The 16,504-nt window shown below is 44.8% G+C and overlaps 5 protein-coding genes across 5 annotated transcripts; 1 reads left to right on the top strand and 4 right to left on the bottom strand.

Moving 5' to 3' along the window:
* Window positions 1-78: 78 nt before the first annotated feature.
* Window positions 79-1,242, bottom strand: BHQ10_008930 (uncharacterized protein; the record flags this gene model as incomplete). The annotated part of the gene is made up of 3 exons (XM_040881790.1): window positions 79-211; window positions 279-687; window positions 753-1,242. 3 exons carry the CDS (start codon window positions 1,240-1,242, stop codon window positions 79-81), a joined length of 1,032 nt encoding a protein of 343 aa, XP_040737432.1.
* Window positions 1,243-2,647: 1,405 nt separating this feature from the next.
* On the bottom strand, window positions 2,648-4,360 carry BHQ10_008929 (uncharacterized protein; the record flags this gene model as incomplete). Its single annotated transcript, XM_040881788.1, has 4 exons — window positions 2,648-2,781; window positions 2,849-4,096; window positions 4,177-4,261; window positions 4,331-4,360. 4 exons carry the CDS (start codon window positions 4,358-4,360, stop codon window positions 2,648-2,650), a joined length of 1,497 nt encoding a protein of 498 aa, XP_040737431.1.
* A 1,297-nt stretch (window positions 4,361-5,657) lies between these two features.
* BHQ10_008928 (uncharacterized protein) lies at window positions 5,658-6,317 on the bottom strand (the record flags this gene model as incomplete). Its single annotated transcript, XM_040881787.1, has 1 exon — window positions 5,658-6,317. One exon carries the CDS (start codon window positions 6,315-6,317, stop codon window positions 5,658-5,660), a length of 660 nt encoding a protein of 219 aa, XP_040737430.1.
* Window positions 6,318-10,194: 3,877 nt separating this feature from the next.
* On the bottom strand, window positions 10,195-11,853 carry BHQ10_008927 (uncharacterized protein; the record flags this gene model as incomplete). The annotated part of the gene is made up of 4 exons (XM_040881786.1): window positions 10,195-10,843; window positions 10,897-11,109; window positions 11,166-11,421; window positions 11,472-11,853. The coding sequence occupies 4 exons, from the start codon at window positions 11,851-11,853 to the stop codon at window positions 10,195-10,197; spliced, it is 1,500 nt and encodes a 499-aa protein (XP_040737429.1).
* A 1,224-nt stretch (window positions 11,854-13,077) lies between these two features.
* Window positions 13,078-15,079, top strand: BHQ10_008926 (uncharacterized protein; the record flags this gene model as incomplete). The annotated part of the gene is made up of 3 exons (XM_040881785.1): window positions 13,078-13,137; window positions 13,225-13,347; window positions 13,451-15,079. The coding sequence occupies 3 exons, from the start codon at window positions 13,078-13,080 to the stop codon at window positions 15,077-15,079; spliced, it is 1,812 nt and encodes a 603-aa protein (XP_040737428.1).
* Window positions 15,080-16,504: the final 1,425 nt, after the last annotated feature.

Raw genomic sequence — 16,504 nt, 5'->3', positions numbered from 1 at the left:
AAATAAGTATTATGATTTACATTGAAGAGGTGTGATAAGAACACCGAGAATATTTCTCGCGAATGGCGATATCAACTTCTACAGATCGTCCTTCGTGTCTTTTGACGAAATACCGTTCATATCTACAGCCCAATCTAGAGTCCCTGCCAGACATTTATCTGCAGCATATTGCTTTTTGAGCTGCCGGGTCTCTTTATCGTCATATGAAACCCTAAAAATAGTCCATGTCAGCGTCTATCATGCAAGTAAGTGTATTATCCGCCATGATTTCAACTAACCATTGTGTCTTGTCCCAGGAAAAAAATTTGACCGCTGCTTTCTTATCAAGTTGGGGCTTTATGTCTGTATGATTTTTTAATATTGCGTTAATTTCCGCATTATGCAAGCTTCCTGCTTCGTTGGAACACGGTCCTGCTAGCCCGGGGCCAGTAGCAGCGCAGCCAGGAGTTGTGCATGAACCACTGGATAGTGTATAGGTCTTGCCATAGTCTGCGAGCCCGAGTATGACTTTCCCAGGACTGACTCCTGCGTTCCAGACAAGCTGTAGTGACTGTTGAATATCAGAGAGATTTGTATGGGGTTCTGCGATTGTAGGTTTCTCCCAACTTCCATGAAGATCGTATGCCATGACGTTCAACCAGTCGACATATGGCTCSAGACCTTTGAGGKCGAAACCTTTCATGTAGACTACAATTTGTTAGATCGATATCTTGCAGTAAAAGAAGTTCTCTTCAATGCTGAATGACACCTACATGTTCCTCCAGGTAATGTCACACTCAGGCCTTTGTTCTTACACTGCTCGCGATACTCCTTTACCAGTGATACCATGTTTTTGGTATCTGCTGTCGTGCCGCCCGTATCCGTAGCAGCAGGATACTCCCAGTCGAGATCCATGCCCTTAAAACCGTATTTATCCATGAAAGTACATGCCGAGTCAATAAATGTCTTGCGACCTTGCTGCGTGGCAGCTAGTTTGGCGAACGGCGCTGATCCTACCGCATATCCACCCACTGCGATCCATAACTCGATGTTACTACCCAGGCTCTTGTCGCGAACATCTTTCAACTGATCAAACAGGATGGTGTCATTTTGGAGAGATAGCATGACTTTTCCATCTTTATCGATAAGTGCAAAGGCAAAATTGATATGGGTATAAGGTGTTGGATCGATGTCAGATGGCATGTATTTATTGCAGACGCGATGGCTTGCCCAGCTTTCGTAGTATGCGATAGATCGAGTCATAGACCCGGGACAGGGTGAGGCACTATAGATTGCTCAGTATCAATCATATCAATATCTTGTCCATGCCTCGGGAAATAAGCATACATTTTCGTTTCTGCTGCTTTGATACAGTTACTCTGGCATCCAAGACCGCAATATTCTTTTGTTGTACCGCAAAATCTAGATATATCAGTGATCGCCATACTTTAAAAAAGCTCAGGACAATACCATACCCATATCGAGAACAGCACATGCCCTGCGGACATATCTCTTGCCCTGGCAATGCATTTACTGTTGCAGCACAAAATTAGTTCACTAGCCAGCAACAAACATAAGAAACAATTGCAACTTGTCATACCACCACACTGAAAGTCCTTGGTCGGATGATGTCTGTATTTATTCAGAGACAGTATCGATGACAATGGCACCAAAAATGGAAAGGTAATGAGACATATCAAAGCCAAAGCGCCCTGCACTTTCTGTGTCTTAAAAAAATTRAAMAAGCCGATGTAAAACATGATGTCTAGGATACGCCAGCGTGTCGCTAGACTCGGTATATTGGATTTGCAATTATTCCAAGGAAGAAGAGGGAATGAATATTGAGTTAGAAGTGAATGTAAACAGAACTTGAATTATTTTGTGGTCACAAAAATGACTCGACGCTGGCGTCTTTCGAATAATCTCATGATACGTATTGAGCACCCAAGCTCGTTTTGTAGAGAACTTTTCAGAGTTTGAGGAGGATTGAGGACATTAGAAATGTCGTTTTGTCCTGATTTACTCTACGATCCACATGTGTGTCGAGACGGCTCCGGATCACAGGAATGTTGACACGAAATCAGCTTCTGAAAAAAAAAAAGAGCTGATGCCATGGTGGAGAGATCGTCAGGTTGAGTTAGTGCCCTCAACAGGAATGTTTGTAGGATTAAGTTCCCTTCATCGAGGTTATAATGTTTAAACATCATCCCACAATCGCGTTGGTAATATGAGAATTTGAAGTAATTGTTCACGTGAATGACTATATATTGGCTCTTATATTAGCTATCAACATGATTTTGTTATTCTCCAAGAGTCGCAAGTGTCAAATCCTCTCCTTACTGTCGATAATCGGAAGGATTCTTAGGTAGCATTCCTCGGGTCGTCGAGGAGGGAGAACAATGGTGGTACAGTTATGAAATCCCTACATTCCTCGAATACATAAGTACGTAGTCACGACTTAATGAAACTCCATTTGGATTCGATTGGAAATCATATTTATTTATGGAATTTTTATGTCTTGATATCTCTTTAACAGAGCATCAAGTGCGACATCTGGTATAGCATTTGAGAGATGTATCCATCATTGTGTAGATCTTTTAGAGTCAGCTCAAACGAAATACAAATACCATATAAGAGTTATGCCCATGATTTGCTATTTTTCCATTTCTTAAATTTGCCCCTCAAGTGCCAGAACACCAGTCTTGGTAATCAAATACTCCTCAATAGCATGCTTGCCTTGTTCCTTGCCATAGCCGGACTCCTTGGTACCTCCGAACGGCGTTTCCATTGTAGAAGATTGAGCTATATCGGTCACACGACCGATCAGACATTATCGAAACAAGGGTTAAATCGGATACACAGTACTTACCAGAATTTAGTCCTACCATACCGGCCTCCAGATTCTCGAACATGCGCCAGATGCGATCGACGTCCTTGGTGAATACATAACTGGCCAATCCCATACTGGTATCATTAGCCAAGTTTGTAACCTCTTCTTCCGTTTCAAACTTAAACAACGCCAGGACAGGCGCAAAGCTTTCTTCGCGAGATATTAACATCTCAGGTGTCATGTCCTTGATAATCGTTGGCTCTATGAAGTATCCGGGGTTGTTGGACACACGATGGCCGCCTAGAATTACTTTGGCACCAAATTTTGTGGCGTCATCAATCTGATTCAAAACTTTATCAAGGCCACGGGGGCTTGTTAACGGACCCATGGTGGTACCAGGAGCAGAGCCATGTCCCACGACAATCTTGCTAGCGTGCTCTTTTACCATTTCTGCAAACTTTTCATAAACCCCAGACTGTACGTAAACACGGTTGGCGGAAATGCAGGCTTGGCCGGCATTCATCCATTTCACCATCATCAACGACATGGCAGCTTGGACGAGATTGGCATCATTGAATACGATATATGGAGAGTTTCCACCAAGCTCGAGTGTAACCTTCTTAACGCCCTCGGCACAATGAGCAGCAATAATCTTTCCCACACGCGTCGATCCAGTGAATGTGACCTTCCTGACGAGTGGATGCTTGCAAAGAGCCTCACTTAGACTCGGAGTATTATCGAGATCTGTTGTTAACACAGTAATGACACCTTGTGGGAAACCAGCCTTTTCAGCCAAGTAAGCAAGAGCTAATGCACTAAGAGGCGTTTCTGGACTAGGTTTCACGATCATCGTACATCCAGCTGCGAGCGCTGGGCCGACTTTACGCAAAAGCATGCTGATTGGAAAGTTCCATGGTAGTAACCCAACCGCGACACCGATTGGTTGTTTTATGGTAAATGCTCTCCGGCCAGGAGGGAATGAAGTAGCCGCAACAGTACCTTCGATACGCTCTGCCTCGCCCGCGTACCACAATAAAGATGCTGTGGAGAAATCAACTTCAATTGCAGCTTCTCTGATCGGCTTGCCGGCCTCATGTGTCAAGATCTTGGCAATATCCATCTTGTTTTCTTTGATAAGCTGATCCCATTTCATAATCCATTCCGCACGCTGTCGAGGGGACGTCTTTGAAAACTTCTGAAATGCTGCATGTGCTGCTTCAACAACTTGAGGGACATCTTGGGCTGTGAATGTAGGGCAGCTGGCCCAGGGAGTATCTGTGGCAGGATCTACTCATTTCAGGCACCTTAGTAGGGCTTTTTTGCATCATAATGTAAATGAAAATTATATTGAGGTAAGCTTATCTTACCGACAACCTCGAAACTGGCGCCGCTCTTTGATTGAATCCACTTGTTGACAAAGGAATCGAACTTCAGTAGTTCTGGATTGTCCAGCTAATCATCAACTCAAGGTTAATCGAACGATAGCTAGCAGTTGATAACATTATTGGTTTGTATGCGTACCTCAAAGGGAACATTGTACTCTTTTGCCATTGTGATTAGTTTTAGGTACTTTGTTCATTCTCTAATTAAAGACCTGTATAGGAGGAGAAACGAAGTGAATAGGCTTAATGAAGGATTTTCCTAAATAAGATACTTCATAAAGGTATCTTAACAGCAAACTCCCAGAACAAGCAAAAAGAACTTTACTTGAATCTCCTGCTTCCACCAGATATTGTCTGGTTCTTCCCGGCAATGTCAACAGTTACTCCGGGGCATCGGTGAAATGTGATCGATCAATCGATATCTCCGAACCTTTACCTGATCATATGCAAGTAATCGAAGACTTCCAAGTAATCGAAGACTTCGTGTGGCAAATTTTCTGAATAGATGGGGTCTTTTCGTAATTGAATAAGTTTTATTTAATCCTGTAACTCGGTTATAAGAGCAGGGTCTGTACACAACTCAACCTTTCGTTAAGCGGCGACATGAATACCCTCGTAATGATCGTTCAATCTTCACAAAGTCTTTCATGTGAATGTCCTAATTTCCTAAAGTCCCATTTAAGTTGAGTATATGTTCCCATATACTAAATTGATCGTGTATGCAAATCAGATTTGTCGAATTTCGGCGATTGATGCTTAGGAGCCCTAGTTCTTAGTTGCATATCAACGGAGTTATTGATCGGAGGAAAGTGAAAAGTACTCCTACGACGATCAAAAATTCTTAAGTATATTAGATCTAGAGTTTTGAAGGATTGGAATAATATTTCAATTGCAGATAGTCGCCATATTCTGTGCAAGTATACTGAGCCCCAGAAAGGTTGGTTCTCGGTGTCCTACGTCCCTCCCAGATGCTGGGAATTAGAGCTTACTGAGTCACGCCTAATTGAGAACTTCGCTGACCTCTTGATTCCTAACGCATAATAACTTATGCGAATGTGCTACTGACCTTTTATCTTGAGTGCTAATTGTATTTTAAATAAATCCGAGTCGAGCAGTTCCACATTTTCCAGAAACAGTGTACTTGTGGTATCACCCCGGGCATCGCTCAATATCGTCCTCGGTATCATGTCCGCAAAGCTTATTAGCTTTAAACTTCTCTTTTCTCTCTATTGGGGATGTTTTATCCACTGAATCAAGCAAAGAAAGATATTGACTTGACAAATAAATTGATCTAGATAATCCGATTACCCAACTCCAGCTCGAGCACTAATACCAAGATGCCTGATTAATATAATTACAAAAGAAACGAAGGAAAAGAAAGTAAGCATGACGACCAAAATTCGCTTATCATAACATCTCAAAAAGTACTTTTGACTCGCTATCACATCCGTGAAGAGTAAGGAGTCTTATACACGTTCCGTCTTCAGCGAGATATCCGTCTTCATCATAATGTGACCGGGTACGATAGCTTCCTCACTACCGCCCGTACCAATACTACCTGTACCTGTAGCGACCTTGGACGTATCAAGGTTCTGCCATTCTCCGTTGGGATGGGTCCGGTGAGCTCTTTGTGAGAGAGCACTGAGTTTGTATGTTGGTCGACTGCGGCTGACTCTGCTGTCGAAGGAGGAGAAGAGCCTGGGAAACATCTGCTTGAGAGGATGCTTCAAGAAGGGCAGGCAGGCGCAGATAATGCCAGTGCTAGCCTCAATACCACTCCACAGTAAAGCATCCCATGAACCCCATGTTGTATCGGTAGTGGAGACACTTTGTACGAGGGCAGTGATACGGACGATACTAGTGACGCAGACGAAAAGACCGAGAGCGAACATGAGCATGACACCAACCTTGCGCACAGTATCCAGCTGTAGTCGCGCAAGAAGGGGCATCGGTAGAAGGCAGATCCAGATATCGGTTGCGGTGTTGTAGCCTGCCCACCACCAGCGGAACCAGGCGTTGTTGATGCATTTCGCTGGTAGCGTCTTTTCCCAGGAGCCCGCCACAGGGACGCACTGGAAGATTGTGGCAATAACGAACCCGAGAACTCCACCAATGATAACACCCATGGTCAAGTGACAGATGCGATGGAATTTCTTGCTGGGAAAAATGCGGAGATAGAATGTCAGGAAAGACAGTTTAGTCAAGCATAGCACCAGCTTGTAGAAGACTTGGAAAAGCCAGAAGTACTATTTGAAGGTGATTTCTATATTAGTATTTGTGCCCTAATATGTCCCTCTCAACAGGAAAAATCATGACCGAGGGAAGAGCAAATCACACCTTCAAAGCTACCACCAGGTTTCCACCGGATTTTGCGATATCTGTTTTGTGTCGACCAAAGCCATAGTGATTCGCTATTTCCATATGTTAGCTGTATTTGCGCAACAAGACGCACAAACAACGGAGCAGGGTTTTTGAGTCTTACCAAGATCTCCAACTATTATGGTAATGATTTGTACAGTCTGCGGGACAAAGTGTCAGTCCGATTTCAACCTGATGGGAAGAGGCAGGAATACCATAGAACAAGCAATGAGTATATCATCCGTATAGATGGCCTTTCGGAAGGTCCAACCGTGAACAAGCCTATAGACAACGAGGACAAACGCTATGCCCGACAGAACGCCAGTCACGGCAATGAATGTCGGTCCCTTGTCAGGGACACTCACTGTGCTGCTCACCATGTTCTCAGCATTGACACGTCGGTTCAAGAAAGTGAGATAAAGTTTCTCAAACTTGGAAAAGAGAAGCGAGTCAAAGCGACGCTTATATTTATCAAGTATATAAACTTTAGATTAGAAGTTTCCGGGTCATACAAAGGTACAAGTGGTCGAAGACGAACGATCTGATAATAATAAGGCTTTAAGAGACGCTCCACTCGCGGTGAGCTCGCATGATACATGTATGGATACGTACGTACTATCAAAAATACCTTACAAGGGGTGGAAAAAAAGAAACGAGGATTGTCTAACAAGGTTGTAATCCTAGCAGATCAGTGCCCAATAAAATCATTCATCCTACTAGGTCAGTATTGGTACTAATATTTTGAGTCAGACAATCTTCTGGTTTGTGGATTTAGTGTACATACTACTCCGTAGATGACTAGTTATTTACGTCTTGCTAAAAGATTGTATTCGTCGCTTCCTCTGCCTGAAACTGAGCCCTGCCATCAGTCGGAATAATTCATACCGAGTACTAGGTTTATTCGTGTCTCTCAAGAAGAGACTCTTTTCAATGAAGGATGTTCAAGTGCTAGGTGTAAATGCTAGAGCATAGCAATAATCCAACATTTCCCCTGAAAACGAGTAAGTTGGCGTGTCCAGTGTGATAATTACTACATACCCAACAGATTGCATGGTTCACAGTTGCATACTGTATGGTTCTATTGGCCTCTGAGATACGACCCTAACAGACTTAGTACGTATTAGGATTATGGGATTAAGAGGAATTCGGGAATGTCTCTCCGTCCCAATATCCTCTAACCTATAGCGTAGGCTTGGCTGGCTAAACGATGAAGCAGAAATTCTCTCATTTCTTTTTCGGGAAGAAATTCTCAAAATGTCGACTAAGTAACCCCATTGAAAGATTAGTGGGCATCACATATTGTTCGAAAGCACGAATGGAACAACATGCGAGAAGATCGACAACACACGAATGAGCAAAAAGAAAACGTGGAGTGCTGATATTTGGGGCATCGGATCGACATCGATACATCTTATCTCATACAGGTTCAAGCAAGTCATCCATCGGCATCGTAATCTGAGTGACGATCCGGAAGAGACGAGGATAACACTGACCATTTCATTTATCTCAACCAACAATTATGGGGTCGCATAATCTAAACGTGGGCCGCACTATACTCCGTATTCAGCACATGGTGTTGGATAATAAGAATGCGACGACACGCATTCCGGGTGGCTTGAGACAGATAACTAGTGGCTATTGTCTTGCGTTGTAAGCTGGTGGCTATACTTCGTATACGGTCAATAAATTGTCAATATACTACTTGAATAAATTACACAGAATCCTCCGTACTGCCACGAATTTTAAGTTACAGCTTACAGCTCTTACTTCGAAAACCAATTCACATGCGTATGCTACGTTTTCAAATAAATAGATCAGCACGTAGATAATCGATGCTACATATGAAAACTGATTCCGCTGAAGTCTAGAGAGACGATCACATAGTTGATCAAGAGAATTGCAACATCACTTGATACGTTCAACTTCACACAGCTCGATCGTCACGTAAACCAACATCCAGCCAATCAGCCACATAGACGCTAAGCTCGTAACCAACCGTCTGATAATCTCTCAAAGGATTCCCCCAAGTGGAGCATGGGAGGAATACATTCTAATTCGAATGTGGAAACCAATGACATCTAGAAGCTTTGAGTTGGTCGAAGAAGTCTGGAAAAAATAGTGGGTACGGAATCCCTGGCGCGAGTTTAGTCTGGAGGCTAGTTTCAAGCTTACTGCATACGACTCCGGAAACGTATCTCGCGTACGGAGTCGCTCGTAGGCCAGTAAGGGACGATCAAGGGTCCTGGGACGGCACGCTGGAGCACTAATTGAGGAATTTCGGCGGCGTAGTCCGTAGTCACTCCACCGCCGCACCGCGGACTCGCGGAGCTGGCTAGTAGGCGTCTTTAAGTACTAAAATTGACCCATCCGCTATCTTCCGTACAGTTACAATTGTCGTACTGCTACGTTACGTGCCATGTACCATTCGACCGTGGTGTCGTGGTAATTGAGMCCCGCCGGTCCGTACCGTATTCTGTTCCCGACTAAAAGAGGCTGACGTGAGGGCTTGTGATTGAGTGCCACAAAGCATTATTTCGTGTTGATATAGCCTGTGTAACGGAGGACTCTTCCCATAAATGAATGCGCTTCCGGTTAAATAGAATAACTCACAGGTGGCTGAAAGCCTGAAAGTGTAATGGAAAAGAGCCTATTGTCCGAATTAGATAAAGGTCGCTGGTATATAGCCACATCCAACATAAGTGGGTGTGTACGAACATTACCAAACACAACCCAACATGTATAACCAACATGGATTACGTATATGGAGAGCCCTGGACGACAATTTGTGTGTCTTAAGACTTTTAGGCTCTTAGCGAATTTTATTCAATAGCTCAATTCTTCCCGCGGGTTGTCATCTTTTATTGGTCTATGGAAAGCAATCCTTGCATAGTATGCATAGTATGCAGAGTACTAATGTGACTATATCATCGAAAGAGGTAACACGGTCAATACGCCCGTACAGGTACAACGAATGTACCATTCGCTTAGACGATAAATGGCCTTGAGTTGCTACGCGACAAATGCCTCGATAACCCCCACCAAGGTTTCATCCATCGGCTATTTCCAGATATCTGGACTATTTTCCGATTGGATTCTGATAATCTCACACAAATTCGCTTACGACGCTTACGAATAAGTTATATGTGGCACAGCTAGCCTAGCTAGCCTGCAGGAAGGAAAAAGCGAGAATGGAAAACTCAGCGGCCTAGACTAGAACTTGACAGGCGCACAGAATTGTAGCAAATGCATGTTGAAGTTCGTACTAAGAACAATGGATCGAGGGATCTAGACAAAGTAAATACTATCAGTCTTCTATATAGGTAGCCACTAGCAACCAGTCTCTGAACTTAGGTATCAGTCGGATCAGTGTCTCCGGATTCCGAAGACGACACATTTAGTTCCACGAATCAGATGAAGGCACGAATGGACATTCGGTCCTGTGCCTAACTCCATGTGCCATCCAATATTTCTCTTCCCAGAGGCGGTTTAGAAATATAGGTAGGTTGCAGTAATTATCAAATAATTATATACTTAGCAAGGTGGCAATTCAGATATGATTGTAAAATCTAGAGGCATTGACACTCATCCTAATTACTCATATACAAACAGAAAATAGTACAAGGCTGAGGCAAATCAAGCTAAAGCTTACAGCTGGAAGCGGAAATCAGGATGAGCCTCTCCGAGATCCTGCAACTGCTCCACCTCTTCTCTGTCATAGACCCTCTCATTGGAGCCTTGCACCTGATCGCGGCGGCGATTTTCCTTTGTCAAAAATGCTGCATAGACACTCGTTGCAACAAGGCCGACAACGCCAAAGGCCAATCCAACGCCAAAGCCGACTGGGTACTTGGGGCTCTGGTTGGTGATAAAGACGTTGCCGGATACGAAAGCACCACAGTTACCGAATCCGGTAAGAATGCCCATGGCGACGGTTCGCTTGACACCCTTGCCAACATTGGTACAAAGCCAAACCACAATGGTCGACATGTTAATGAAGGCACCGCATGAGACGAAGAACATGCCCAAGTAGAGAACGCCGGCGGTGCTCTTGTGGGCCAGCTCAATTGCCCAGCCGATGATGATGAGAATCGAGCCGAATACGGTGAACAGGAAACGGTGGTTGAGGTAATCGCTCAGCCATGCACTGCTCAAGGTAAGAACAAATGCTGTCGCATAGACAGGAATGGTGTGCCATTGTGCAGAGGTGTTGGTCCAGCCCAGATCCTTCAAGATGGTTGGCTGGAAAGCAACCAAAGAGCTAGCAGTTTCTTCGGCGGCCATATATCCAAGAACACTGGTTGTCAAATTAGCCCACAGTTTTTGATGACACTGAAAGATGAAGCATACCAAATCCAGATCTTCCAATCGGCAGCCATGGAAAGCACTCGCTGCAAATTAATCTCATCATGTCGAACACTTCCACCATCTTCCTCAATGCGTTGCATGAGAAGAGCTTTCTCGTCTTCGGTCAAGAACTTGGCGTCTTCGGGGAATGGCACGATAATGAAGAATCCGATAATGCTGACACAGAGGGTAATGATGGCTTCCATGACGAAAATCCTGCCATAGTGATCAGTTTGCGTCACTCATTTTGCTGGTATCAAATCCAAACTCACCACTGCCAAGCCTGAAGACCACCTCTGCCATTCAACTTCTGTAACAAGGTAGAGAAGAGACCGTTGAAAGCACCGGCAGCCATGTTGGCACTGAAGAACACGGCATATCGACGCAAGAACTCGTTACGCTTGTAGTAGCAGCCGATCAGGTAGGCACATCCGGGGACGAAACCAGCTTCGAACATGCCCATGAGGAATCGGCAGGCAATCAATCCAGAAGTAGTTTTGGTAAGACCCTGTCCGAGGACGAGGAGACCTTTTGACCGGTTAGATCATACTCAATTATTAAATGTGCATTGGACTCACCCCAGCAGAACATAAAGATTGCTAGGATCCTGGGGCCGAACTTCTTAACCAACAAGTTGGCTGGCACACCAAAAACCACATATGCAACAGTGAAAACAGTCACAGCAACATTGTAGTCATTTCCCTTCATCTTCAACGCCGTGGTCATACCCGCAATCTTCGCATTTCCAATATTGGATCGGTCGAAAAAGGAGACAAGAAACAGGAACCATAGGATAGGGATCACACGGAAATCCAACTTGCGCAACAACTTCTTCTCCAGCACAGGGTCGATGGGAGTCTTGCTGTGCTCAGGTTTGGGCGACTCCAGGCTTCGTGGCGATTCGAGCACCGCAGGCTCGATGCCTTTGGTCTTTTCGATTGTAGTAACTGAATCAGACATGTTGGAGTATGACGCACATGCAAATCCAATGCGATCAACAAGATGTATGCAAGTCCCGGTCCGAATAAAAAAAGAAAAAAAGGAATACAAAAGAGGGGTACAAAGGTGTGAAATACCAAATAAAGATTAAATAAAGTAGTCCTCCCCCTTGCTGAAGTGGGTGTGGGCCCTGGATAGTGACAATGAATGGATGGAGTAAGACAACGTGGGAGACGAAAGAAGTCAATTAAAGAAAGTGGAAATCCTCCGGCAGAGACGCAGAACATGCAGAGCAAAATGGCTAGGGGTCGAGAAGAGGTTGTGGGCCAGACCCTAGTATTAACAGGATGGCGAATGTACATGCATCGGAGTACACGATACTATCAGTTTTATTTAATTTAGAGACCCATGGACGCGTGGAAGCACATTGACCAATGAGTAAGTACGCACTCCATTATCTCCGTACTAAGGATGAAAATGCATGCCACACTGGACGAAGTAGTATCAAGTAATCTTATCGGGTCTTTCATATTACTTGGCTAGTCGATTCGTCGAGTTCTGGCCACCGTAGAGGTTGCAGCTACTGAGGCTGCTACTCTCAAACAGCAACGAGTCTCCGAAAAAAGAAAATATATGGCTCATCCTGAAGACTCATTCGGACTACGTAGATTGACTAGATTCATACGTAGTAGTTCGTAGGCCATACGATTGGCCTACAAGATACGCCCAATTCATGAGGGCTTGGTTAAACTTTAAAGAGAAGCTAAAAGTTTGTTGGCTTTTAACTCTTTTTAGTCATTTGGGGACATTTTGGGCAAAAAGTGGGGAGTTAAGCTGAGCGGGATGATCCGAAACCATCCAGACTTTCAACTAAAATTACTAGCATCGTACTAATGCAATACTAGTGTATTTCGTTATAGATTACATGGTGACTACTCGCAGTCGTTCCATGGATAAGTCGGATCAGCGGCAATCAACATGTAGGATTACTCGATATAAACTTCGCGCATATTGCTTTTTTTGCTCATTGAGAAAGACGAAAGCTCGTACGTACTTGCATCATACAATAGCCCAGCGCTCGCTTATTCCACTGGTAAGTAGCCAAGGCCCAACTCCTTATAAATTCGTTCTTATTGTTGCCATGTGTCGAAATGTAGACGGCACTAGGCTCACTCGGTGTATCATCAGGCCGGCTGTGCAAATAGCAAATACGAGTTGGACGGCAGTGAAATCAAAAGGGGAAAAATGTCTGACACGGTTTCGAAACTCATCGTTGCAGATGCCTTTCTGGAAGCTCTTGCAGAGGTAAGTGAAACACTTATTCTCTCATCGATCTGCGTGGATTGTGTGACATTGCATTACGGGCAGCTTATGTAACCTCAAAATACACAGGCTGGGGTCGATTACCTGTTTACAGTGCTTGGCTCCGATCATCCCAGTATCATCGAGGCCTATGTGCGTCGGACTAAATTACAGGGAAAAGAATTTCCCCGTATGATTCTGTTTCAGCATGAGGTACGTCTACTGTAATTTTTCATCCCCTTCATGACCAACGTTTGCCCAAGAGTGGACTAGTTGGATCAATAAACTGACTCACTTGCCAAAATGGCAAATTTAGTTCGCTGCCATGTCTGCCGCTGATGGCTATGCCAGAATCACCCATCGCCCGGCCTGCGTTATTGTCCATGTCGACGTTGGCACCGCAGCCTTGGGACAAGGCCTGCATAATGCCTCTAGCGGCCGCGCCCCTGTTGTTATCTTCGCTGGTGTTGCCCCGTCCACGCTTCATGGAGAAGCTGCCGGTTCTAGATCGGAGCATGTACAATGGTACCAAGACATTCCCAACCAAGCCTCCCTCGTGGCCCCCTACAGTCGCTACACGGCAGAGATTAAGTCCGCGGAACACGTGCAAACAGTGGTCCACCGAGCAGTCCTCATGGCGACCACCGGTTCACCCGGACCAGTCTATTTGACAGCAACCCGGGAGATGTTGGCTGCACCTGTGGAGTCCTTGAAGCCTCGAGAACGTGCTAATCCGTCCTGCCACCTTGGTGGCTTATCGACAAATGCAGTGGAATTGGTGGCTGATGCTTTAATTAAAGCTGAAGCGCCACTGGTAATTACTGGATATCTAGGACGGAACCACCAAGCGGTGAAGAATCTAATAGGCTTAGTCGATATTGTCAAGGGTATCAGGGTCTTTGATTCGGAAATTCGTGAGGTATGCTTCCCTGCAGACCATCCGGCTTGGGTCACACGTGGAACGGGTGCTGCCAAAGTTGTCCAAAGTGCGGATGTTGTCCTCGTTCTCGATGCCGATGTACCGTGGATTCCCACGCGGGTCAGGCCGTCTCCATCAGCACAGATTTTCCACATTGATCTAGACCCACGAAAGGAGAAAATGAACATTTTCGATATCGGCGCTACCGCAACGTACCATGCTGATAGTGCTACTGCACTATCGCAGTTAACGGACTACATATTGAAGTCCGGCAAAGTCTCGGCGTCTACCTACGCCGAGCGATGGAATACCGTCCAGGCTAGTTTTGCACAAGGCCAAGAACTCGTCGTAAGCCGTGCTCTGAGTGCAGCAGAAACACCGGATGCACCTTCTACCGTGGATTACTTACTACATACTCTTCGCTCCATAGTGCCCGATGACACATACTTTGTCTCTGATTCTGTCACAAACCAGGTCTTACTCAGTGAGCAGCTTCGTTTCACCCGCCCCGGGTCACACCTGACCAAGGGTGGAAGTGGTCTAGGCTGGGCTGGCGGCGCTGCTATTGGAGTTAAACTTGCAACAAAGCTTTACGACTTGACTGACAGGCCCAATGTCAAGCCCAAGGAATCGAATGATTCAAGTGAAGAGCCACTTGTCTGCATGATTACTGGCGATGGAAGCTTTGTCTTTTCTGTTCCAACTGCCGTGTATTGGGCTAGTCACAGACATGACTGCCCTTTCTTGACTATTGTATTGAACAATGGTGGCTGGCGTGCGACACGTCAGTGTATCGTCGATGTCCATCCCCAGGGGGTAGCATCGACCGTGACAAATCAGGATTTGGGTATCTCGCTCGAGCTGGACGGCCCAAATTATGGTGAGGTAGCCAAGGCGGCTGCCAATGGCCATCTATGGACAAAGAGAGTCACCCGTGTCGCAGATTTGAAGGATGTTTTGACTGAGGCTAAGAAGGTTGTACTCGAGCAGAGGATGTCTGCTGTTGTTGATGTCATTGTGAAGTGAGTGCATACTGTTGTTATACTTAGAATAGACATACCTTCCAATTTAGTAAAGTCAAGGTCGTATAGGATTGTTAGGTCTCTTCTGGCTCTAAGTCCTGTGTATCATGCATTAAAAAGATATCTAACCAGTAAGGTCAACGCATCGAAATACCTGTACGTAGGTGACTGTTGAAGCATTTGCCTTCTTACTTGGGTTTTTGTATCATTCTCATTGAACTGTTGAACAAGATGAACCTGTCATGTTTGGCTAAGCCCTAACTGAACTCGGATATGGCACTTTGGAACTACCAACGCTACTATTATGATGAGAAAGACTCGCATCTACCATGTTAATGTTCCAACAATCGTGAAGTGTATTTAACTGAATATTCACTTTAATAAACTTCGAGCTTTGATTCCTAAATGTAGACCCTGAGAGTTCAAAAACAAGTCAAGTTGTACTTGGTAGTACGAGTATCGAATATATATATATTCGCCCTGCCGTATTCGTCTTGTCCCCAAAAGCATCAAGCACACCCTGATCATACCCATGCGCATGCGATCTATGTAGCAAGCTAATCCGCCTTGATATTATTCTGTGGCATAAAACGCAAATGTGATGAAGAGCAATGCTAACGAGACAAGAATCGCATTGATTCCGACGCGTATATGGGAGCTTCACTGGTTTCAGAGGCAAAGGGGCAAGCAATCTTGCCAATGCAGTACAAGATGAAGAAGATTACATCTATAAGTGAACTCTTCATAAAACCTGCCGTGTTGGCGCTGACTGAAGATATGATGATAGCGAATGCTATAGCCCATCGAAGTCAAAAATCTAGGCATGCTAATGTTGAAAAGATTGCTACATACAAACAATATCACCAGAAAAACGTAAAAGGGCGAGCAGAACCCAGACTCTCATAATAACGTAAGCTAGCAACCCCAACGAGCGGTCATTGGAAGTAGATATATTTCCAACTGTAGAATCGACAACAACAAGACATCTCTACTTTCCTGGAACCCAACGCTGGAGGCACGTAGCCGCAAAATTTGCGAATGTGAGATGATAAAGCCATAAGGGACAAACAAAAGAATTGTTTTGAAACTTGAGAAGCCAAAGCCCTTGATGATCAAGGAGCTACGGTTGCCAACGGCGTCGTTGACAACCTGGCTGGGATTGCCGAAAGAGGAGGAAAGCCCAGGTTTGTAGATCTGTAATGGCGTTGAGCAGTTGATGATACTTCATGGCTTTGTTCTTCAGACCACTGCGGTTTTCGCAAAAACGTTTTATGGCTATTCTCTTTTTCTCAAGATACAACCAACACTTGCACGAACCGTTGTCAGCATAGGCCCTGCACATATGTTCAAGAAAAAGAGTATCTCACGCGTTTGAAGCATTCTCATCCAAGGGAAAAAAAATCACAATCCTCAAAAAACCGATATAGCT

Source organism: Talaromyces amestolkiae (assembly GCF_001896365.1).
Source record: "Talaromyces amestolkiae strain CIB chromosome Unknown scaffold21.1, whole genome shotgun sequence".
Classification (NCBI taxonomy): Eukaryota; Fungi; Ascomycota; class Eurotiomycetes; order Eurotiales; family Trichocomaceae; genus Talaromyces; species Talaromyces amestolkiae.
This window is presented reverse-complemented; position numbering and strand designations above follow the sequence as displayed.